General features: G+C 39.8%; 1 protein-coding gene across 1 annotated transcript in view; it reads left to right on the top strand.

Annotated features, from left to right (window-relative positions):
- GABRA3 (gamma-aminobutyric acid type A receptor subunit alpha3) overlaps nt 1-8,844 on the top strand; it is a 349,260-nt gene extending 340,416 nt beyond the window's left edge. Inside the window, exon 10 of the mRNA XM_047843032.1 lies at nt 6,720-8,844. Coding sequence (XP_047698988.1) covers nt 6,720-7,055 — 336 coding nt within the window. The 3' untranslated portion in view covers nt 7,056-8,844. The remainder of the gene's footprint in view (nt 1-6,719) is intronic.
- The last annotated feature ends 17,492 nt before the right edge of the window (nt 8,845-26,336 follow it).

Here is a 26,336-nt window from a genome sequence, read left to right as displayed (position 1 = left end):
AAACCAAAACCAAGCAAAACAAAATAGAACAGTAAAACATAAAAGAGAAGGATATTGAATCCAGAAAAGAGAGTATCCAACATAGGAGATAAGTGAACAGAAGTCCTAAAATGAAAGCTATGATGCAGCAAGAAGCAAACCTGGAGAGGGATTAGTCCAGTTTGGGCAGGATGCTAGATGTATTTATATAGTAATTTGTAATGATGTTACCACTGGTTATTAATTGAACTAAAATATTGTTATATTTGTATTGGAGGATGGAGGAAGTGTTGCATGAATGAATTAAATTTCTATCATGAAAAGATTGGATATGTATGAAACTAATAGCAGCATAGGCATATTATTTAGAAATTTAGAAATACCAGTTAAGAGAATTAAAAATAATTAAGACTTGCTTTAGGTAAGGGTTTCTGGTTTTCATTATAAGCCTTTAAGTTCTTTTTTTAAATAAAAAACTATGTGCATTACTTTCATTAAACTCTTGAAAATTAAAAATAAAGCAAATAAAATTAAAAAATAAGCCTCTACATTTAAAAAGATTATTATTCTTAGAACTGCTTTTAAAATATTCATAAATTCTTACCTAAGTTTTGAAAATACAGTAATTCTTATCCTGTTTTTATTTTCAAATAAGGATATTTGAATGGTCTAGAATAATATTTCACATGAGAAAAAATACTCAACTTTAATTCATATCTTGGAAAAGTTTAGTTTTTTATTATTATTGTCTTAAAAATTTTTGTAATGTTTTATTTTTTTATAGTTTTGACTAAGACACCAGAATACTTTTTTGAGAAAAAGATTTTTTTAACAAAGCAGAATATAAGAGCTAAATATCTCTATAAAAAATCTACCTAGATTCATATTTTACATTACATAAAAACTTTATTTATTTATTTTAAAATTTACATCCAAATTAGCATATAGTGCAACAATGATTTCAGGAGTAGATTCCTTAATGTCCCTTACCCATTTATCCCATCCCCTCCCACAACTCCTCCAGTAACCCTCTGTTCTTCATATTTAAGGGTCTCTTATGTTTTGTCCCCCTTCTTGTTTTTATATTATTTTTGCTTCCCCTCCCTTATGTTCATCTGTTTTGTCTCTTGAAGTCCTCATATGAGTGAAGTCATGATATTTGTCTTTCTCTGACTAATTTTACTTAGCATAATACCCTCTAGGTCCATCCATGTTGTTGCAAATGACAAGATTTAATTATTATGGGTGAGTAATATTCCATCGAATATGTATGCCATTTTTTCTTTATCCACCTTGATGGACACTTAGGCTACTTCCATATCTTAGATATTGTAAATAATGCTGTAATAAACATAGGGGTCTATGTATCCCTTCAAATTAGTGTTTTCATTGATTTTAGGTAAATACCCAGTAGTGGGATTACTGGATCATATGGTATTTCTAATTTTTTGAGCAACCTCCATACTGTTTTCCATAGTTTTTCATCCATTTACATTCCTACCAACACTGTATCCAGCTTCCCTTTTCTCCACATCCTCACCAACATTTTACTTTTTTGTCTTTTTGATAATAGCCAATCTGAGCAATGTAAGGTGATCTCTCATTGTAATTTTGATTTTCATTTCCCTGATGATTAATGATGTCGAGCATCTTTTCATATGTCTATTGACCATCTGTATGTTTTCAAGTCCTCTGCCAATTTTTAATTAGGTTGGTTTTTATATTAAGTTGTATAACTTCTTTATATATTTTGGATATTAACTCCTTAGTGGATGTATGATTTGCAAATATCTTCTCCCATTTAATATGTAGTCTTTTCATTTTGTTGATAGTCTCCTTTGCTGTGCAGAAGCTTTTTAGTTGGATGTAGTTTCATTTGTTCATTTTAGTTTTTGTTGCCCTTTACTGAGGAGATTTGTGCAAAGAATCATTGCTAAGCCTGATGACAAATAGCTTACTGCCTATGTTTTCTTCTAGAAGTTTTATGTTTTCAGGTCTTCCACTCAGTTCTTTAATGCATTTTGAGTTTATTTTTGTATATTGTATGAGATAGTGATCCAGTTTGGTTTTTTGCATGTAGCAGTCCAGTTTTCCAATCACCATTTATTGAAGAGACTGCCTTTCCCCCATTGTATATTCTTACCTCCTTTTGTCATAGATTGACTGTATATTCATAGGCTTATTTCTGAACCCCCTATTCTATTCTATTAAAATATGTGTCTATTTTCATGCCAGTACCATGCCATTTTGATTACTATAGCTTTGTAGTATAGTTTGAAATCAGGGAGCATGATACCTCCAGCTTTGTTCCACCTTCTCAACATTGCTTAGCTATTCAGGGTATTTTGGTGGTTCCATACAAATTTTATAATGTTTTGTTCTGTGAAAATGCCATTGTGGTTTTGATGGGGATTGCATTGAATCTGTAGATTGTTTTTGGGTAATATGGACATTTTAAAAATGTTAATTCTCCCAATCCATGAGCACACTATATTTTTCCATTTGTTTGTGTTGTCTTCAATTTCTTTAATCAATGTCATAAACCTCCCTTGCTTGGTTAAATTTACTCCTAGGTATTTTATTGTTTTTTTTTTAATTTTTTTTCAACGTTTTTTATTTATTTTTGGGACAGAGAGAGACAGAGCATGAACAGGGGAGGGGCAGAGAGAGAGGGAGACACAGAATCGGAAACAGGCTCCAGGCTCTGAGCCATCAGCCCAGAGCCTGACGCGGGGCTTGAACTCATGGACCGCGAGATCGTGACCTGGCTGAAGTCGGACGCTTAACCGACTGCGCCACCCAGGCGCCCCTTTATTGTTTTTATGCAACTGTGAATGAAATTGTTTTCTTAATTTCTCTGTTAGTTCATTATTACTGTATAGAAATGCAACTGATTTCTGTATGTTAATTTTGTATCCTGCAACTTTACTAAATTTATTAGTTCTAGTAGTTTTTTTAGTGGAGTCTTTATGGTTTTCTATATATAGAATTATATCTGCAAATTATGACAGTTTTATTTCTTTTCTAATTGGTATGCATTTTATTTCTTTTATGTTCTGGCTAGGACCTGTAATACTATGTTGAATAAAAATTATGAGAGTGGACATCCTTTTCTTCTTCATGATCTTAGAGAAAAAGCTTTCAGGTTTTCACCTTTGAGTATGTTAGCTGTGGGCTTGTCATATATAGTCTTTATTATGTTGAGGAACACTTCTATACTCTGCTGAGTTTTTACCATAAATGGATGTTAAATGTTGTCAAATGCTTTCCTTTGTTTTGTTATTGTGGTGTATCATGTTCACTGATTTGTGGATCTACTTGATCATGGTATATAAACCTTTTATTTAACATATTGTTGAATTTGGTTTGCTAATATTTTGTTGAGGATTTTGGCATGTATGTTCATCAGGGATCTTGGGCTGTAATGTGTGTGTGTGTGTGTGTGTGTGTGTGTGTGTGTGTGTGGTGTCTTTATCTGGTTGTAGTAGCAGGGTAATTCTAGCCTCATAAAATGAGTTTAGAAATGTTCCCTCTTCAATTTTTTTAAAAATAATTTGGGAAGGATAGGTCCTAACTCTTCTTTAAATGTTTGGTAGAATTCACTCATGAAGCCATCTGGTCTTGGACTTTTCTTGTCACTTTTCTGATTTGTCTTTGAATCCCTTATAGTATATATGCTATTACTTTGCCCCACTTATGAAAAGTAGGGTTCAGGAAATTTGGATATATGTTAGGGGGTGGATACAGAGGCATTGGACTATATCTGTATATACTGTAAGGTCTTGGCTGGGTATCAAGTACATTCAGCACTCCAACCCTATAGTTGGCACTTCTCAAAACCCACATGAGGTGGCTTTCTAAAAGAAAAGGTATTCTGGAAGTAATACTGCTTGGGGGAATTTGGAGAAGTCAATTTCAGTTTGGTGGTATGGGAATTACTTCCAGCTAAACTATAGAGATATGTTCTCTGTATAGGAGAGGTCAAGACTAAGGAGGTACAAACTGGAAGTCACATTGAGAATCTTCAATGGGATGGGGTCATCTTTTTATTCAGTAAGCATCTATCACATGCCTAAACCAGGCACTGGGCTAGGAAGGAATAAAATCACAACTTGGTCAAAATTAAGTCAGTCTAGTTTGTATCTATCAAATCAAAAACTAGATACAGAAATGGAAAAATATTAACCATTAATCTCTGTCTCCTGCTTCTGTCTCCTTGACACTACAACTTTTTCTTTGATTTCCTTCTTTGACAATTTAGGTAAAAATTAGAATGGCTGATTAAAATGTGCCATGTTGGAAAGGGCAAGAGGAATTAGAAGGTAATTTTCCTTTATTCCTTTAAAAATCTGAGATTAAATCAACCGCTGCTTCTTCTCACCTATAGAACACAAAGTGCTTATGGAGCTACAGAAAGTGTTTGCTGTTTGGAATGATTGTTTCAGAGATTTGGTTATAACCAGCTTATATGATGACTAAATTAAATAACATGTGAAAGCTTATAGCAAAGTCAGGATAGTGGGGTTTTTTCTTTCCTGTTTTTTTCTACCCACAAAAAAGAGATTACTAAGCAAATTAATAAGGAAAACAAAGTGCTCTTTTATTTAATAGCAGAGGCGTTTAGCAGCAGGCCTCTATTTGCACAATGAAGTTGCTAATTATAAATGAGTCCCATGTAGTATTTAAGGAATTTACAAGGCTCTTAGAAGCCTTAGAGTTCTGTGCTCCTTCCACTTACAGCATTGTGGCTGCAATTCTCAAAGAGAAAGAAGAGTATTGCTTTATAAAAGTCCTATTAGTGAGACTGTTCATTTACTTAAACCAACACTCTCTCATTTGCCCCACTCCCCCTCTCATTTAAAACCCTAAAGTCAGGATGGGAAGTCAGAGCAGGAGGGCATGGCATACAAGGCCTTTGTCATGTACACTGTGATCCCGCTATAGCAGACTTCTTGTTATCCCTCAAGCAAGCAGTGCCCTTGACCTGTGCTGCATCTTCAACTGGCGAGTTCCTGCTCATCTTCTGTGACACAGCTCACAAGCCTCATTATCTTCTCTGAGCCACCTTTTCTAATACCTGTAGGTACTTTGCCCCTCACTTTACTGAATTCCAATCATAGTTTGCTCATATCTATTAGAACACTGATCACATTATATGGCACTCATGTGTTCCTACAGCCCTCTCCCCCACTGTACTGTAAACTCCTGGACAACAGGGACTGAAATGGACTCATCTTTTAACCCTCCCACCTATCCCTAAATGCCTAGCATAGTTTCTGGCCCAGTAGGTATTCAGTAAGTATTTGGCAAAGTTACTAGGATCAGGAAAGTAAATGGCAGTATGGTCTAAACGGGAAAAAAAAAAGATCAAAATGGTGTAAAGAAAAGAAAAGAAAGAGATTAGGATAAAGGGGTCAGTAAAAGACTTGGAGTAGAAAAACCCTGGAAAGAAACAAGTAGGAAGGAGAGGAGTAAAGTAAAATACACATGCTGGGAAGAAAATAACATTGAGAAAGGGAACAATGTGAGGTGTGTGAAATTAAGGTAATGCAAGTAGTTGTCACTTTTAATCAAACACTCTTGGGCATTTCTGAAGCTCCTCTATCTTCACTTTTCCTTAGAAACAAAAAGGGATGGAAAGAAGAAAAGGCCAGACTACAGAGGGAGGCAGCAAACACTGTAGACTATGCACTGTCACTGCCTTTGGCTTCCCCTTCATCAGCCTCTCTCTTCTGATCTAGATCTGAGCTCTGTTTTTTCTACATGAAGGTCCATGTGTACACAAATTATATAGTTAGGAACAAATGGGCACATATATGCATGTTTGTTTCCCTTTTTTCTTTAATTCTAAAAAAAATTACAAAAGGCAGTGTCATAGCAAGACTCTGGCTCTTCCTGCCTTTGCTGTATCAGAGGGAAATATTTGCATAGCTCCCTGAGGAGGTGTTGGCCCCTGCCTACAGCCATGAGAGAGTAGAAAACTCTGGGGTGCTCCCTAGCTTGCTGAACACAATTTACAGTGCATGAAGGGTGAGATACTGTTGTAATGATGCATGTAAACATGCCATAGTATTTGTTGTGTCTTTAAGATGAAATGATTTTCAGACTCATATAGCTCTCTTCCTCACAGGGGATGTGCCACTTGATGGTTGAAGCCTTTTGGAGTTATTTCTCGGGTAACCAAAAAGTGCCTCGCACCTATACAAAGCAGCACAGTACAGCCCTGGATTAAAGTCAGGAGCCGAGGTGGCTAGTGTGGGCTCTGCTACTCAGTCTGAGGCTGAGTTTTATCATCTGTCAAATGGGAGTAATCTCACCTATCTACTTGTTAGGGTTACTGTGAGGATCAAATCCCATGATTATATAAGATCCTACATGTGACCAATATTTCACAGTTTTCCAGTGATTCTTAGCACCATTCTTTCATCTGATCCTCTCAACAACCCTGCCAAATATTTTGATTTTCATTTTACAGATGAAGAGACTAAAACTCAAAGATAAGTGACTTGGCCAAAGCCACATAACTAGTAAACCAGGATGATGCAAGTTTTCTGTTTTCAAACTCATCTTCAATTATCCTTAGATATAAACCTGGCTACTCAGTGCTATTGGCTTCCTAGCCCCTGTTTCTTAACTTCCCTCATGGTTCCTCCTCCCTAAAGCCTCTGAAGATGATCTGTGTAATGAATTAATTAGCTTTTGTTTTATCCCCCCTTCTCCCTACTTTTTCTGACTCCTAGAAGAAAACACCAGCAGCCCCAACAAAGAAAACCAGCACCACCTTCAACATCGTGGGAACCACCTATCCCATCAACCTGGCCAAGGACACTGAGTTCTCTACCATCTCCAAGGGCGCTGCTCCCAGTGCCTCCTCAACCCCGACAATTATTGCTTCACCCAAGACCACCTACGTGCAGGACATCCCAACTGAGACCAAGACCTACAACAGTGTCAGCAAGGTTGACAAAATTTCCCGCATCATCTTTCCTGTGCTCTTTGCCATTTTTAATCTAGTCTATTGGGCCACCTATGTCAACAGGGAGTCAGCTATCAAGGGCATGATCCGCAAACAATAGATAGTGGTGATGCAGCAACCAGAGCATTGTATACCCTAGGAAGCATCCAGACACCCAAACCCCAGGGCTCCCCTTTCTGTGTTTCAGGATTCTTCTTTTTAACTCTCTACCAAGCTGTGACTCTCAATTCATATTTATGAGTCTCAATGAAAAAATAATAACAGAAAAATTACTTACCCCTTTGACATTGCTGAGTATACCCTCATCAGAGCCAAACACTGCCATTTGTTCAGTTGCTCACCTTAGTCTGCCAGTCTCCCCCAGCTGAGGGCACTGCATGTATTTTATTGCACTCTGCCCACTTCAGAAAGAACAGGAGACTCTATTACCTGTAGTGGGAGCCTTGGCTATTTGAGTGGTCCAGAGCAAAGAAGATTGTTGACTGGTCCAGATCATATGATTCTAACTCCTGAGGGAGCCAGTCTATCCCATGTGGTCCTGGTCTGCCACCTCCCTTGCCTACACCACGGCCCACTAGGTATAAGTACTGATAGCAAAGGCAGGAGCCAGTGCTAACCTCTAAACATGGCTCCAGCCTTTTTATTAGCTTGGAGGTTAGTGGGGACAGTTGAGGCTTACCACTGTTAATGATAGATAGCCAAAACAGAATCAACTAGGCCAGCCTGGTCTAAAGATGGCTGATGCCCTGCCAGTTTCAGCCCCTCAGGAAAATAGTACCCTCTTTGGTATATTTATCCTTTGGGAAAGTTCTCTTAAGTTCTTTGACCCTCCCCCACCCCTTTGTAGCCAGCTGGACACTGCTTAGTTTGGACTCATTACCGCCTGCAAACTCTTCACGAAAAGGATCAAGTATTTTTGTAATTTATACTAAAAAGGGACAAACAGAAACAAAAAGATCTAGATCAAATGCCTATATATATTTTTTTTAATTAGAGAGGAAAGTCACCTCCATGCCAAGGCAACTAGTCAAATATTGGATGGGGTAAGAGATTTGGGCTGGGTGGTGGAAGCTTGAAGTCTGGCTCAAAAGAGAAAGCCACTGGCAAGTGAAAGTCAAATTCTTCCTTCCATGCCCTCCACACCCCAAATGCTAGCCAAGGCCTAAGAACTTTGCTCTCACCTTGTCAGCAAACTCTGGTTCTCTATTGATGCCAATTCTTAGAGGGGTGAATTGAAGTCTAGTTGGTTTTTGAGTCAAGTAAATTATTATTACCAGGTTGATAATATATTATTTAGGGGCCATTTGATCTCATTTGTTCTTAATGTATTATAATTGTAAAATTTTTATAAGGTAGATACACTGAGTCTCAGATGTTTGAATGACTTGCCTAGGCTCCTTATATGTGTCTGTAATAGAGAACTATCATGAGTCCCTTTCCAAAGGCCAAAATGAAGACAAGACTGAGAAGCAAGGTACATTTGACCTCTGAATCAGCACAATCTCAACAGTCCTACTGAGTCCTGAATGCAGTTTAATTGGACACCAAAAAGATTTGTAGGAAGAAGTCACAATGTATCACCCAAGGAAACCACTTCTAATAGTCACGGCTCAATGGAATGATATTAAGATGGTAGCCCCAGCCACTAGTCCAGAATATCCTAGAAGCCCAAAGTAAAGCCACAGATGGCACCAAAAGCAGACTGTCCCTTCCCACTCCCTAAATAAAGCTCCTAAGGGATCTAACAGCCACTGGTTGCCTTTGCACCCATCTTTCCCCCATCCCCTGCTTCCTTGCCATTGCTGGGATAATGCATGCCAGTCCCATTATTCCTAAGAGTGTGTCTATAGGCAAATTCATGACTAGAAGGGTATAGTGTTGTGGATATGTGGGGACGGCGGGGTGGGGGGGGTGGGGTGGGGGGTGGGGGGGTAGGGCTCTTAATGATTGTCTTAAGGAGTTTAAAATGAAAGCCTGACCTTTGCCTTTCTGTAGAAATTGTGTGTCCAAATGCTTTGGTGCAATGTTTAGCGGCTGTTTATTAAACTTCTGAATTGTATTCAGACTGGAAAACATTTTTTGGTTACTCTTTGCCTACCATAGGCAGTACTTTGTTGTCTTTCACTACCACCCTCAAGTCACCCTTACTTTCCACTTCTTACCACCATTGAAATAAGCTGGAAAAAAAAGGGTATCCCCTGAGCAAGAGACCTATTACAGTAATCAAAAATGGACCCCATGTGAAAACATAGCTTTGATTGACTCTGGGGTCTCATTACCCAATAAGACAGAGAAGGAAACACCTGCACTGCTTCCTCTGCTAAATTCACCCAATCCTAGGAAATAGCTAATTCTTATTGCAATTCTAAAGACTTTCTCTTTCCCGTTGGTTACAATTTTTCTTAGACGATAGTTCCCTTAGGTAATAGTTATTAGGCAGAGGGGGAGTGGGTGTCTGGTTGGTTGATGCATGTGTTGGGAAATAGATGGGGACCCTTATTTCTTACAGAGTTAGGAAAAATATGGGAAATAATCTCATGAGATCTTCTTGAGGAAATCACCTGGCTCCTAGATGATGGGAGAATTCTCTTTGGGAGAGCAGTTCAAATAATATAAAAGTTTTTATTGTCTGAAATAAAATGAGGGACTTGGCCAATCTGACCCTCAGTGCATATTCCAGCCCTGTGGTCATCTGATGGATGCCCTGCTGCTGCAACAGTCTCACAATCCCTTCACCAGTTCAACCATATCCCCAGAACAACCAGATGGCCGTGTCTTTGGCAAAATTGCATACCAATATTTAAGGGTTGTTTCCTTGAGAACCCTCTGAAACCACTTTGCCTCTGAAATGCCTCTGCTGTCTTGGGGCACCCGGGTGGCCCAGTCGGTTAAGCGTCCAACTTTGGCTCAGGTCATGATCTCCCAGTCCATGGGTTCAAGCCCTGCATCGGGCTCTGTGCTGACAGCTAAGAGCCTGGAGCCTGTTTCAGATTCTGTGTCTCCTTCTCTGACCCTCCCTTGCTCATGCTCTCTCTCTGTCTCAAAAATAAATGTTAAAAATTTTTTTTTAAAAAAAGAAATGCCTCTGCCCCCCTCCAGTCTTAAGGAAAAGCTCAGTCTGTCCCCATCAGCACTTCTGTTGCTGAACTTCCTAGAGTTTGAAACCCTTATCCCAAATTGGGACCTGTATTTCTGGACTCAAATATTTTGTGATATTTAGAATATCAGTTCTAGATGCTGCTGTAAGAATGCCTAACACAAAATAGGCACTCAATAAGCATGAATAAATGAATGCTAATCTAGATGAGAGCTACATGAAGGAGGGATTATTTAGGGTGGTGTTGGAAAGGAAACTAAACCATGATCAGTGGAGATTAATAGAAACAAAAGCAATGTGCAAACTTCTAAAACAACTCTAAGAGCATCCAGGTACTATTAAGTATGCTCTGTTTTAAATCATTTTAAATATTTTTTCTACTTAAATAATTGTTTGCTTCTATGTACTTTTAAATCTGGAGCATTCAATTAATGGCCTATTAGTTCCTAGTGTTAAAGTACTGAGGTAAGGAGAGCAAGGCATTCCTGGGCACTAGGAACCTCTGAAAATCTCAAGCATAGCTCACTGGCCCATCTAGGATGCATTTGTATTATGACACCTTTCAGAGGGCTTCCCAGTCCGAGCTTCGGTAGGAGACCCTCTGAAACTCTGAATCCTTCCAATAAGTCTAGCAGAACATGGAATGAATATGAAGTGAAATGGAAAAGGAAGAACACAATTAGGGGAAATTCTGTCAAAGAAACCCTAGAATTGGAGGCAGGGATCTTTCTTCATTCAATTTCAACAGCTTTGAATTACACAGACTCTCTTCTGCCTAGAAATGTTAATCATGTGATCATCCACTAGAGTGAGGCTAAAGGTACCTGCCCTTATTGACTGGGCAGGCTTCCCTCTGAGCCTCCTACCCTTTCCCATCAGAGAGAAATCTGGATCTGTTTTGCCTTGCTTCTTCTGGAGCTCCAACAATTTGATATCATGGGAAAATACTGAGAATGAACACCTGGATTTTAGCCAGGGTTTAATCTCATCACAGATGTTAAGTGATGGTGCTGGGTAAGTCCCTCCCCTGAACTCAGACTTAGTTTCCCAATTAGTAAATAGAGAGCTGATCAGAACCAAGACGTTATAGTATGCTTTCCAGCAGCTGCCCTAGTAGTCCACTCTACCTCTGAGTGTCACCACATCCTTGGACCCCCATACCAGCCCACCTAAAGAGCACAACCCCTATCTTTGATTGCCTGACATACAACTCACATGGGTTGGCAGCTTCAAAAAAATTTGGTTAAATACCAAGACAGCAAGGTGGTTAAACCTGGGAATTCAAGGGCCAAACTCATATCTGGTAGTGACTTCCTCAAGCCCCACACCATATCCTTGGCCTGAGTTTGATGTGGCAGGGTCTTGTGTAATGGTGTGTAGGAGCTCAGCTCCTGTCCCATCATGAGAAAAGTTGGGTCCTACAGTGAGAATATTAAAGTGGTGCTGGTGTCAGACAGGGGTCCCCCAGGTAAGCCAAGAGCACATAATGGGAACAAAACACCTCCCCCATTTGTTTTTCCTCCAAAGGTTCAGCTTTGGGTAGAACAGAAACCATCCGAATGAACTCCCTAAACTTTTTGTGACCAAATCAACAGAAATCATGGGATCTTCACATGCCATCACTCCCTTCCCTTCTGTCACAGACTAAAAGTTGGCATCCCTTCTGTCTGAGACCAGTCCCTCCTTTGTTCTTCATCTCTGCTCCTCTCTTCTAAAATAATTCTACTTCTATTTTCTTCTTTCAGTGAGCTACTCCTACTGAGTCACCACTACCCTGGTTACTAAAACTTAAAGGCATTTTTTTCATTTATCTTACTTGAACCTATCAGCAGTATTTGATACTGTTAACAATAACTTTATGTTTCAGTTTTTATGACACCGTAGTTTCCTGATATCCCTACTTTTTCCCCCTGCTACCTTTTGGTTTGTCATGATTTTTCTGTTCAACTTCTCTCATCTCTTAAGTGCTGCGTTTCCCTAAGGTGTTTTTGTTCTTATCACTTTACACACTCCCCCTGAATGATCTCATCTGTCATCTGTCCTAGTAGCTTCAGTGACTGCATATTTCAATTATCTTTTGTTATGTAACAAACTACTCCCAAATTTAATAGCATAGAACAACTGTTTATTATTCCCCTGGGTCAGGAATGTGGACAGGGTTCATCACAGATGGCTTATCTCTGCTCCACAATGCCCAGGACCTCAGAAAGGAAGACTCAAATAAGCAGGGATGACTTAATTGACTGGAATATCTGGAGATGGAGAATCTACTTCCAAGCTCCACGTGGCAGGGGATTCTGTGGTGAAATATAGGCATATTAGTTGCCCAGCTCTAGTCCTGTCCATCAGAGAAAGTGTTGGGTTCTAAACTGAGAAGATGAGGGAGGTTCTGGTTGCTAAGCCAGGGGGTAGAGTAAATCATATGTCTGGCAGCTAGGCTGTGATGGTTGAAGGACAGCTTCAACTTAAATTATCGACTGGAGCATCTATACATGGCTTTTCATTATGGCTTCTCACAGCATGGAAGCTGGGTCCTGAAAAGGAGCATTTCCAAAAGGAGCCTCTTGGAAAACAAATGTTCTGAGAGATACTGTTGGAGGCTGCATGGCTTTTACTGTCATAACCTGAGAAGTAGCTACATTTTGTTGGTTACAATAGAGTTACTAAGGCCAGCCCAGATTCAAGAGGAGGGACGTAGACTTCACCTATTAATGGCAGGAGTGCCTAAGAATTTGCAGACATGTATAAAAACTGCCACACCTCCTATATTCTGATAATTGGCAAATCAACATCTCTAGTCTAGTTCTTTCATGTCAAATTTAATATATTCATAGCAAAACTCTTGACTCTCCAACCCATGCAATTCTTCCCTTGGTCATTCCTTTATCAATTAATAGAAGCAGCATTTTCCCAGATGCCCAAGGCAAAAACTTAGAAAGAATTCCTGATACCTCTCCCTCATATCCATACTCAACACATCTGACAATCTTGTGCACTCAACCTCTAATTTAAATTTCATATCAGACCACATCCTCCTCACTTCCATTACTAGCACTCATGATACATATCTAGAATGAAATTGCTATGTCTGATGTCAAAGAGGTTACTGCCTGTGTTCTCCTCTAGGATTTCAATGGTTTCTGGCCTCAGATTTAGGCATTTCATCCATTTTGAATTTATTTTTGTTTATAGTGTAAGAATGGTTCAGTTTCATTCTTTTGCATGTTGTGTCCAGTTTTCCTACCACCATTTTTTAAGAGACTGTCTTTTTCCATTGGATATTCTTTCCTGGTTTGTCAAAGATTAATTGACCATATAGTTATGGGTATATTTCTGAGTTTTCTATTCTGTTCCACTGATGTATGTGTCTATTTTTGTGACAGTACCATACTGTTTTGATCACTACAGCTTTGTAATGTAATTTGAAGTCCGGAATTGAGATGCCTCTGGCTTTGGTTTTATTTTTCAAGGTTGCTTTGTCTATTTGTGGTCTTCTGTGGTTCCATACAGTTTTTAAGATGTTTTGTTCTATCTCTGGGGAAAATGCTGTTGGTAGTTTGATAAAGATGGCATAAAATGTGTATATTGCTTTGGGTATTATAGACATTTTAACAATATTCTTCCAATCTGTGAGCATAGAATTTCCATTTCTTTGTGTCATTGCCAATTTCTTTCATCACTGGTTTGGAGTTTCAGAGTACAGGTTTTTCCACGTCTCTAGTTAGGTTTATTCCTAGGTATCTTATGATATGTGTATACACACACATACATACACACCATATATATAAATAATGTATAATGAAATATGAATATATATAATGAATATATATAATGAAATATGACTCAGTCATAAAAATGAAATCTGCCATTTGCAATGACATGGATGGAGCTAGAGTATTATGCTAAGTGAATTGAGTCTAGTCATAGAAAGAGAAATACTGAATGATTTCACTCATATGTGGAATTTAAGAAAAAAAATGAGAAGAAAAGAGAGAGAGAGAGAGAGGCAAACCAAGAAACAGACACTTAACTATAAGGAATAAACTGATGTTTACTAGAGGGGAGGTACGTTGTGGAATGACTGAAATAGGTGATGGGAATTATGAAGTACAGTTGTTGTGAGGAGTTCTGGGAGTTGTATGTAGGTGTTGAATCACTAAATTGTACACCTGAAATTAATAATATACTCTACGTTAACTATCTAGAATTTAAATACAAAATTAAAAAAAAAAAGACCCATCTACATGCTGCCTACAAGTGACTCATTTTACACCTAAAATCACCTGAAGATTGAAAGAGAGGGGATGGATTATATTTTTGGGGGAAGATGGTGGCGTAGGAGGACGCTGGGCTCACCACTTCTTGCTGATCACTTAGATTCCACTCACATCTGCCTAAATACCCCAGAAAAATGCCAGAAGACTAGCAGAATGCACTCTCCGGAGCCAAGCGTAGACAAGAGGCCCACAGAAGAGGGTAAGAAGGGTGAAGAGCTGGTGCGGGCTACACAGACTGGTGGAAGGGAGCCGGGACAGTGGAGGGGCAACCCGCCCAGCAAGGCAGAGCCCCCGAGTCTGGCTTGCAAAAGTGGAGGGGCCAGACTCCTTGAGTTCTGACAGCCAGCAGGACTTAACATCTGGAATGCCAAAAGTCAACATTCCATGCTCGGAGAGCGGAGGGGTAGAGGATACCAGGAGGTAGAGGTGTTGAGCCCTGGAAGACAGAGCTCAGCTCAGCAGGTAAAAGGCGCTGGCCAGTGCCATTTCCCTCTCCCCTCCCCCAGCCAAAATCCCAAAGAGAACCAGTTCCCGTCACCGAACTTGCTTGCACCACGCAAACACCCAACACTGTGCTTCTGTGGATACATCCCTCCGATGGGTCTGCCTCCCTCCAGGTGCTGCAGGGCCTCTCCTGCAGGGGACCACCTACAGCTAAGTGAGCTAAGCCTGCCCTCCAGCCCCTGTGCACCTTGAAGATCCACCCTGGCCAATACGCCAGATCCCATCAAAGCAGCACCACAAGCCTGGCAGTGTGCAAATAGCCCAGACAGGGGACACTCCATTCCACAGTGAGTCCTGGCCCTGGGAGAGGGGAAGATAAGGTACACACCAGTCTGACTGTGGCCCCAGCGGGGGGCTGGGGACAGAAATCAGGTCTTACTGTGGCCCGCCCACCAAAACAAGTTACCCCAGACAGCACAGGGTAAGTGCCCTGTAGTTCTGCCCCACCCCAGGGACTATCCAAAATGATGAACCGGAAGAATCCTCCTCAAAAGGAACTCCAGGAAGTAGAGACAGCTAATGACTTGATCAAAAACAAAAGCAATATAACAGAACACAATGAATTTAAAATAATAGTCATAAAATTAATCGCTGGGCTTGAAAAAAGTATAGAGGACAGAAGAGAATCAATTGCTGCAGAGATCAAGGGACTAAGAAATAGTCATGAGGAGCTAAAAAATGCTACAAATGAGGTACAAAAAAAATGGAGGTGACCACAGCTCGGATTGAAGAGGCAGAGGAGAGAATAGGTGAAGTAGAAGATAAAATTATGGAAAAAGAGGAAGCTGAGAAAAAGAGAGATAAAAAAAATTCCAGGAGCCAGGACCGGCAGAAGATGGCAGCGTAGGAGGACGCTGGGCTCACCGCGCATCCTGCTGATAACTTAGATTCCACCTACACCTGCCTAAATAACCCAGAAAACCACCAGAAGACTAGCAGAACGGAGTCTCCAGAGCCAAGTGCAGACGAGAGGCCTCTACTACAAAGCTTTAATCATCAAGACAGCATGGTATTGGCACCAAAACAGACACATAGACCAATGGAATAGAATAGAAACCCCAGAACTGGACCCACAAAAGTATGGCAAACTAATCTTTGACAAAGCAGGAAAGAATATCCAATGGAAAAAAGACAGTCTCTTTAACAGATGGTGCTGGGAGGACTGGACAGCAACATGCAGAAGGTTGAAACTAGACCACTTTCTCACACCATTCACAAAAATAAACTCAAAATGGATAAAGGACCTGAATGTGAGACAGGAAACCATCAAAACCCTAGAGGAGAAAGCAGGGAAAAACCTCTCTGGCCCTAGCCGCAGCAATTTCTTACTTGACACATCCCCAAAGGCAAGGGAATTAAAAGCAAAAATGAACTACTGGGACCTCATGAGATAAAAAGCTTCTTTACTGCAAAGGAAACAATCAACAAAACTAAAAGTCAACCAACGGAACAGGAAAAGATATTTGCAAGTGACATATCGGACAAGAGCTAGTATCCAAAATCTATAAAGAACTCACCAAACTCCACACCCGAAAAACAAATAACCCAGTGAAGAAATGGGCAGAAGACATGAATAGACACTTCTCTAAAGAAGACATCCAGATGGCCAACAGGCACATGAAAAGATGTTCAACATCGCTCTTCATCAGGGAAATACAAATGAAAACTACACTCAGATACCATCTCATGCCAGTCAGAGTGGCTAAAATGAACAAATCAGGAGACTATAGATGCTGGTGAAGATGTAGAGAAACAGGAACCCTCTTTCACTGTAGGTGGGAATGCAAATTGGTACATCCACTCTGGAAAGCAGTGTGGAGGTTCCTCAGAAAATTAAAAATAGACCTACCCTATGACCCAGCAATAGCACGGCTAGGAATTTACCCAAGGGATACAGGAGTGCTGATGCATAGGGGCACTTGTACCCCAATGGTTATAGCAGCACTCTCAACAATAGTCAAATTATGGAAAGTGCCTAAATGTGCATCAACTGTTGAATGGGTAAAGAAATTGTGGTTTATATACACAATGGAATACTCGTGGCAATGATAAAGAATGAAATATGGCCTTTTGTAGCAACGTGGATGGAACTGGAGAGTGTGATGCTAAGTAAATAAGTCATACATAGAAAGACAGATACCATATGTTTTCACTCTTATGTGGATCTGGAGAAACTTAACAGAAGACCATGGGGGAGAGGAAGGAAAAAAAAAAGAGGTTAGAGAGGGAGCGAGCCAAAACATAAGAGACTCTTAAAAACTGAGAAGAAACTGAGGGTTGAGGAGGGATGGGAGGGAGGGGAGGGTGGGTGATGGATATTGAGGAGAGCACCTGTTGGGATGAGCACTGGGTGTTGTATGGAAACCAATTTGACAATAAATTTCATATTTAAAAAAAGAAAGAGAGGTGATGGAGAAACACTTATTATACAAACAAATATCAAGAGAAAGCCAGGGGCACGTGGGTGGCTCAGCTGGTTAAGCATCCAACTTCAGCTCAGGTCATGATTTGTGGTGTGTGGGTTTGAGTCGCACATCAGACTCTGTGCTGACAGCTCCGAGCCTGGAGACTGCTTTGGATTCTGTCTCCCTCTCTCTCTGCCCCTCCCATGCTCACACTCTGTCTGTCTGTCTTTCAAAAAGAAATAAACATTAAAAAAATGTTTTAAATAAATTAATTAAAAAAGAGAAAGTCAGAATAGCAATGTGGCATTGGGCAAGCTAGATTTTAAAACAAAGACTTTTACAAGAAATAAGGAGGGGCACCATATAATCATAAAAGAGACAATCAAACAAGCAGATATAACAATTGTAACTATGCACCCAACATGGGAGTACCCAAATATATAAAAAAAATTAATAAGAAAGATAAAAGAACTGATAACAATAAAATAATAGCAGGAGATTTTAACACCACTTACCTCATTGGACAGATTATGTAAACAGAAAATAAAAAAAGAAACAACAGCTCTTTATGACACACTGGACCAGATGGGCTTAACAAGATACATTCACAACATTCCATCCTAAAACAAGACAATACACATTCAAGTGCACATGGAACATTCTCCAGAATAGATCACATATTAGGTCACAAAACAGATTTTAACAAATACAAAAAGTTTGAAATGATATCATGCACCTTTTTTAAATATGAAATTTATTGTCAAATTGCTTTCCATACAACACCCAGTGTTCATCCAAACAGGTGCCCTCCTCCATACCCATCACCCACTTTCCCCTCCCTCCCATCCCCCATCAACCCTCAGTTTATTCTCAGTTTTTAAGAGTCTCTCATGGTTTGCCTCCTTCCTTCTCTGTAACTTTTTTCCCTTTCCCCTCCCCCATGGTCTTCTGTCATGCACCTTTTTTTTTTTTTACCACAACGCTATGAAACTAGAAATCAACCACAAGAAAAAATCTGGAAAGAGCACAAATATATAAATATTAAACTATATGCTGCTAAACAATGATTTGTTTAACCATGAAAGCAAAGAAGCAATTTAAAAAACAAACATGGAAACAATGAAAATGAAAAAAAAATTGTCCAAAACCCTTGGGATGAAGCCATGGAAGCCCCAAGAAGGAAGTATATTGCAATACAGAGCTACTCAAGAAGCAAGAAAAATCTCAACGAAAGAACCTGACCTTATACTAAAGGAACTAGAAAAAAAATTAAGCCTAAATCCAGCATAAGGAAGAAAATCATAAAGATTAGAGCACATAAGCAGGAAAGAATATCCATGGGGAACAGACAGTTTCTTCAACAAATGGTTTTGGAAAACTGGACAGCAACATGAAAAGATGAAATTCCATCTCTTTCTTAAACTATACACAAAAATAAATTCAAAAGGGATTAAAGACCTAAATGTAAGCCAGGAAACCATTGAAATCCTAGAGAACACAGTGGATGCAAGGGAAACAAAAACAAAAATAAACATTTGGGACTTCATAAAAATAAATGTTTCTGCACAACAAAGGAAACAATCAACAAAACTAAATGTCAAACTTCAGAATGGGTGAAGGTATTTACAAATGACATATCTGATAAAGTGTTCATATCTAAATTATATAAAGAACTTATCAAACTCAACACCCAAAAAACAAATAATCCAGTTAAAAAATTGGCAGAGGACATGAATAGACATTTTTCCAAAGAAGACAATAATGACAAACAGATACATGAAGAGATGCTCAATATTACTTATTATCAGGAAAATGCAAATCAAAGATACAATGAGATATCACCTGACACCTGTAAAAATAGATAAAATCAACAACACAAGAAACAACAGGTGTTGATGAGCATGTGGAGAAAGGGGAGCTCTCTTGCACTGTTGGTAGGAATGCAAACTGGTACAGCCACTCTGGAAAATAGTATGGAGGTTCCTCAAAAAGTTAAAAACTAGAACTACCCTAAAATCCAGCAAGTGCACTACACTACTAGGTATTTACCTAAAAAATACAAAAACACTAATTCAAAGGGATAGATGCACCCGGATGTTTCAGCAGCATTATCTACAATAGCCAAATTATGAAAAGGGCCCAATTATCTATCGATTGGTGAATTAATAAAAAGTAGCATATATACACAATGAAATATTACTCAGCCATTAAAAAGAATAAAATATTGCCTTTTAAATTTTTTTTTATTTATTTTTTTTCAATATATGAAATTTATTGTCAAATTGGTTTCCATACAACACCCAGTGCTCATCCCAAAAGATGCCCTCCTCAACACCCATCACCCACCCTCCCCTCCCTCCCCCCCCTCAACCCTCAGTTTGTTCTCAGTTTTTAAGAGTCTCTTATGCTTTGGCTCTCACCCACTCTAACCTCTTCTTTTTCCCCCTTCCCCTCCCCACTGGGTTTCTGTTAAGTTTCTCAGGATCCACATAAGAGTGAAAACATATGGTATCTGTCTTTCTCTGTATGGCTTATTTCACATAGCATCACACTCTCCAGTTCCATCCACGTTGCTACGAAGGGCCATATTTCATTCTTTCTCATTGCCACGTAGTACTCCATTGTGTATATAAACCACAATTTCTTTATCCATTCATCAGTTGATGGACATTTAGGCTCTTTCCATAATTTGGCTATTGTTGAAAGTGCTGCTATGAACATTGGGGTACAAGTGCCACTATGCATCAGTACTCCTGTATCCCTTGGGTAAATTCCTAGCAGTGCTATTGCTGGGTCATAGGGTAGGTCTATTTTTCATTTTCTGAGGAACCTCCACACTGTTTTCCAGAGCAGCTGGAAACCAACAGTGCAAGAGGGTTCCCATTTCTCCACATCCTCGCCAGCATCTGTAGTCTCCTGATTTGTTCATTTTGGCCACTCTGACTGGCGTGTGGTGATATCTGAGTGCGGTTTTGATTTGTATTTCCCTGATAAGGAGTGACGTTGAACATCTTTTCATGTGCCTGTTGGCCATCTGGATGTCTTCTTTAGAGAAGTGTCTATTCATGTCTTCTGCCCATTTCTTCACTGGGTTATTTGTTTTTCGGGTGTGGAGTTTGGTGAGCTCTTTATAGATTTTGGATACTAGCCCTTTGTCCGATATGTCATTTGCAAATATCTTTTCCCATTCCGTTGGTTGCCTTTTAGTTTTGTTGGTTGTTTCCTTTGCTGTGCAGAAGCTTTTTATCTTCATAAGGTCCCAGTAATTCATTTTTGCTTTTAATTCCCTTGCCTTTGGCGATGTGTCGAGTAAGAGATTTCTACGGATGAGGTCACAGAGGTCTTTTCCTGCTTTCTCCTCTAGGGTTTTGATGGTTTCCTGTCTCACATTCAGGCCCTTTACCCATTTTCAGTTTATTTTTGTGAATGGTGTGAGAAAGTGGTCTAGTTTCAACCTTCTGCATGTTGCTGTCCAGTTCTCCCAGCACCATTTGTTAAAGACACTGTCTTTTTTCCATTGGATGTTCTTTCTGCTTTGTCAAAGATTATTTGGCCATACGTTAGTGGTTCTAGTTCTGGGGTTTCTATTCTATTCCATTGGTCTATGTGTCTGTTTTTGTGCCAATACCATGCTGTCTTGATGATGACAGCTTTGTAGTAGAGGCTAAAGTCTGGGATTGTGATGCCTCCTGCTTTGGTCTTCTTCTTCAAAATTCCTTCGGCTATTCTGGGCCTTTTGTGGTTCCATATGAATCTTAGGACTGCTTGTTCTAGTTTCGAGAAGAATGCTGGTGCAATTTTGATTGGGATTGCATTGAATGTGTAGATAGCTTTGGGTAGTATTGACATTTTAACAATATTTATTCTTCCAATCCATGAGCAGGGAATGTCTTTCCATTTCTTTATATCTTCTTCAATTTCCTTCATAAGCTTTCTATAGTTTTCAGCATACAGATCTTTTACATCTTTGGTTAGATTTATTCCTAGGTATTTTATGCTTCTTGGTGCAATTGTGAATGGGATCAGTTTCTTTATTTGTCTTTCTGTTGCTTCATTGTTAGTGTATAAGAATGCAACTGATTTCTGTACATTGATTTTGTATCCTGCAACTTTGCTGAATTCATGTATCAGTTCTAGCAGACTTTTGGTGGAGTCTATCGGATTTTCCATGTATAATATCATGTCATCTGCAAAAAGCGAAAGCTTGACTTCATCTTTGCCAATTTTGTTGCCTTTGATTTCCTTTTGTTGTCTGATTGCTGATGCTAGCACTTCCAACACTGTGTTAAACAACAGTGGTGAGAGTGGGCATCCCTGTCGTGTTCCTGATCTCAGGGAAAAAGCTCTCAGTTTTTCCCCATTGAGGATGATATTAGCTGTGGGCTTTTCATAAATGGCTTTTATGATCTTTAAGTATGTTCCTTCTATCCCGACTTCCTCAAGGGTTTTTATTAAGAAACGGTGCTGGATTTTGTCAAAGGCCTTTTCTGCATCAATTGACAGGATCATATGGTTCTTCTCTTTTCTTTTATTAATGTGATGTATCACGTTTATTGATTTGTGAATGTTGAACCAGCCCTGCATCCCAGGAATGAATCCCACTTGATCATGGTAAATAATTCTTTTTATATGCTGTTGAATTTGATTTGCTAGTATCTTACTGAGAATTTTTGCATCCATATTCATCAGGGATATTGGCCTGTAGTTCTCTTTTCTTACTGGGTCTCTGTCTGGTTTGGGAACCAAAGTAATACTGGCTTCATTGAATGAGTCTGGAAGTTTTCCTTCCCTTTCTATTTCTTGGAATAGCTTGAGAAGGATAGGTATTATCTCTGCTTTAAACGTCTGGTAGAACTCCCCTGGGAAGACATCTGGTCCTGGACTCTTATTTGTTGGGAGATTTTTGATGACTGAGTCAATTCCTTCGCTTGTTATGGGTCTGTTCAAGCTTTCTATTTCCTCCTGATTGAGTTTGGAAGAGTGTGGTTGTTCAGGAATTTGTCCATTTCTTCCAGGTTTTCCAATTTGTTGGCATATAATTTTTCATAGTATTCCCTGATAATTGTTTGTATCTCTGAGGGATTGGTTGTAATAATTGAATTTTCATTCATGATTTTATCTATTTGGGTCATCTCCCTTTTCTTTTTGAGAAGCCTGGCTAGAGGTTTGTCAATTTTGTTTTGTTTTGTTTTGTTTTTTTCAAAAAACCAACTCTTGGTTTCGTTGATCTGGTCTACAGTTTTTTTAGATTCTATATTGTTTATTTCTGCTCTGATCTTTATTATTTTTCTTCTTCTGCTGGGTTTAGGCTGCCTTTGCTGTTCTGCTTCTATTTCCTTTAGGTGTGCTGTTCGATTTTGTATTTGGGATTTTTCTTGTTTCTTGAGATAGGCCTGGATTGCAATGTATTTTCCTCTCAGGACTGCCTTCGCTGCATCCCAAAGTGTTTGCATTGTTGTATTTTCATTTTAGTTTGTTTCCATATATTTTTTAATTTCTTCTCTAATTACCTGGTTGACCCACTCATTCTTTAGTAGGGTGTTCTTTAACCTCCATGCTTTTGGAAGTTTTCCAGACTTTTTCTGTGGTTGATTTCAAGCTTCATAGCATTGTGGTCTGAAAGTAAGCATGGTATAATTTCAATTCTTGTAAACTTATGAAGGGCTGTTTTGTGACCCAGTGTATGATCTATCTTGGAGAATGTTCCATGTGCACTCAAGAAGAAAGTATATTCTGTTGCTTTGGGATGCAGAGTTCTAAATATATCTGTCAGGTCCATCTGATCCAATGTCTCATTCAGGGCCCTTGTTTCTTTGTTGACCGTGTGTCTAGATGGTCTATCCATTTCTGTAAGTGGAGTGTTAAAGTCCCCTGCAATTACCACATTCTTATCAATAAGGTTGCTTATGTTTATGAGTAATTGTTTTATATATTTGGGGGCTCCGGTATTCAGCACATAGACATTTATAATTGTTAGCTCTTCCTGATGGATAGACCCTGTAATTATTATACAATGCCCTTCTTCATCTCTTGTTCCAGCCTTTAATTTAAAGTCTAGTTTGTCTGATATAAGTATGGCTGCTCCAGCTTTCTTTTGGCTTCCAGTGGCATGATAAATAGTTCTCCATCCCCTCACTCTCAATCTAAACGTGTCCTCAGGTCTAAAATGAGTCTCTTGTAGACAGCAAGTAGATGGGTCTTGTTTTTTTAATCATTCTGATACTCTATGTCTTTTGTTTGGCACATTTAGTCCATTGACATTCAGTGTTATTATAGGAAGATATGGGTTTAGAGTCATTGTGATGTCTGTATGTTTTATGCTTGTAGCGATGTCTCTGGTACTTTGTCTCACAGGGTCCCCCTTAGGATCTCTTGTAGGGCTGGTTTAGTGGTGATGAATTCCTTCAGTTTTCGTTTGTTTGGGAAGACCTTTATCTCTCCTTCTATTCTAAATGACAGACTTGCTGGATAAAGGATTCTCGGCTGCGTATTTTTTCTGTTCAACACATTGAAGATCTCGTGCCAATCTTTTCTGGCCTGCCAAGTTTCAAAAGAGAGATCAGTCACGAGTCTTATAGGTCTCCCTTTATATGTGAGGGCACGTTTATCCCTTGCTGCTTTCAGAATTTTCTCTTTATCGTCGTATTTTGCCAGTTTCACTATGATATGTTGTGCAGAAGATCGATTCAAGTTACGTCTGAAGGGAGTTCTCTGTGCCTCTTGGATTTCAAATGCCTTTTTCCTTCCCCAGTTCAGGGAAGTTCTCAGCTATGATTTCTTCAAGTACACCTTCAGCACCTTTCCCTCTCTCTTCCTCCTCTGGGATACCAATTATGTGTATATTATTTCTTTTTAGTGTATCACTTAATTCTCTAATTTTCCCCTCATACTCCTGGATTTTTTATCTTTTTCTCAGCTTCCTCTTTTTCCATAATTTTATCTTCTAGTTCACCTATTCTCTCCTCTGCCTCTTCAGTCTGAGCCGTGGTCATTTCCATTTTATTTTGCATTTCGTTTAAAGCGTTTTTCAGCTCCTCCTGACTATTCCTTAGTCCCTTGATCTCTGTAGCAAGAGATTCTCTGCTGTCCTCTATACTGTTTTCAAGCCCAGCGAGTAATTTTATGACTTTTATTCTAAATTCACTTTCTGTTATATTATTTAAATCCTTTTTGATCAGTTCATTAGCTGTTGTTATTTACTGGAGATTCTTTTGAGGGGAATTCTTCCGTTTGGTCATTTTGGATAGTCCCTGGAGTGGTGCGGACCTGCAGGGCACTTCCCCTGTGCTGTGGTGTATAACTGGAGTTGGTGGGCGGGGCCGCAGTCAGACCTGATGTCTGCCCCCAGCCCACCGCTGGGGCCACAGTCAGAGTGGTGTGTGCCTTCTCTTCCCCTCTCCTAGGGGCGGGATTCACTGTGGGGTGGGGTGGCCCGTCTGGGCTACTTGCACACTGCCAGGCTTGTGGTGCTGGGGATCTGGCATATTAGCTGGAGTGGGTAGGCAAGGTGCATGGGGGCAGGAGGGGCAGGCTTAGCTCACTTCTCCTTAGGTGATCCACTTCAGGAGGGGCCCTGTGGCAGCGGGAGGGAGTCAGACCCGCTGCTGGAGGGGTCGCTCCCCAGAAGCACAGGGTTGGGTGTTTGCACAGAGGTTCCCTTTGGGATTTTGGCTGGGGGATGGGCGAAGGAGATGGTGCTGGCGAGCACCTTTGTTCCCTGCCAAACTGAGCTCTGTCGTCCCCGGGCTCAGCACCTCTCCCTCCCTTTTCCTCCAGCCTTCCCGCTTTCTGAGCAGAGCTGTTAACTTATGAACTCCCAGATGCTAAGTCCCGCTTGCTGTCAGAACACACTCCATCCGGCTCCTCCACTTTTGCAAGCCAGACTCGGGGGCTCTGCTTGGCCAGCAGGCTGCCCCTCCACCCCAGCTTCCTCTTGCCAGTCCGTGCACCGCGCACCACCTCTCCACCCTTCCTACCCTCTTCCGTGGGCCTCTCATCTGCGCTTGGCTCCAGAGACTCATTCTGCTAGTCTTCTGGTGGTTTTCTGGGATATTTAGGCATGTGTAGGTAGAATCTAAATGATCAGCAGGATGCGTGGTGAGCCCAGCGTCCTCCTATGCCGCCATCTTCTGCTGTCTCAATATTGCCTTTTTAGATGACATGGATAGACCTAGAGAGTATAATGCTAAGCAAAATAAGTCAGAGAAAAACAAATACCATATTATTTCATTCATATGTGGAATTAAGGATCAAAACAAATGAGCAAAGGGGGAAAAAGAGAGAGAAGCAAACTAAGAAACTGACTCTTAAATGTAGAGAATAACCTGATGGTTACCACAGGTGAGGTCAATGGGTGGCGGGTTAAACAGGTAATGGGAATTAGAGAGTGCACTTGTGAAGAGCACTGGGTGTTCTATGTAAGTGTTGCATCACTATATTGTAGTCCCGAAACATTTGTCAAAATTTATTATCCACTCGTATAAAAACTCTGAACCAATTAGGTATAGGAAGAACACACCTCAATGTAATAGAGGCCATAAATAATAAGCCCACAGCTAACATCATACTCAATGGTGAAAGGTTGAAAAGGCACTCACTCTCACCATTCCTATTCAAAATAGTACTGGTATTCCTTGGCAGAGCAATCAGACAAGGAAAAAAAGATATTAAAATTGAAAAAGAAGAAATAAAGCTGTCTCTATTTACAGTGACATGGTTTTATGGAAAATCCTACTGTAGAAAAAACTGTTAAAGTCTTTAACTTTGGCCATAGCAACTTCTTACTCAACATGTCTCTGGAGGCAAGAGAAACAAAAGCAAAAATTAACTATTAGGACCTCTTCAAGATAAAAAGCTTATGCACAGCAAAGGAAACAATTAACAAAACTAAAAGGCAACCAATGGAATGGGAGAAGATATTTGCAAAACATATCTGATAGAGCATTAGTATCCAAAATCTATAATGAACTTAACAAACTCAACACCCAGAAAATAAATAATCCAGTTTAAAAATGGATGGAAGATATGCATAGACATTTTTCCAAAAAAGACATCCAGATGGCTAACAGGCACATGAAAAGATGTGCATCACTCATCAT

Source organism: Prionailurus viverrinus, chromosome X, assembly GCF_022837055.1.
Source record: "Prionailurus viverrinus isolate Anna chromosome X, UM_Priviv_1.0, whole genome shotgun sequence".
Taxonomy (NCBI): Eukaryota; Metazoa; Chordata; class Mammalia; order Carnivora; family Felidae; genus Prionailurus; species Prionailurus viverrinus.
The sequence above is the reverse complement of the archived record's forward strand: the minus strand, read 5'-3'. Positions and strand labels throughout refer to the sequence as shown.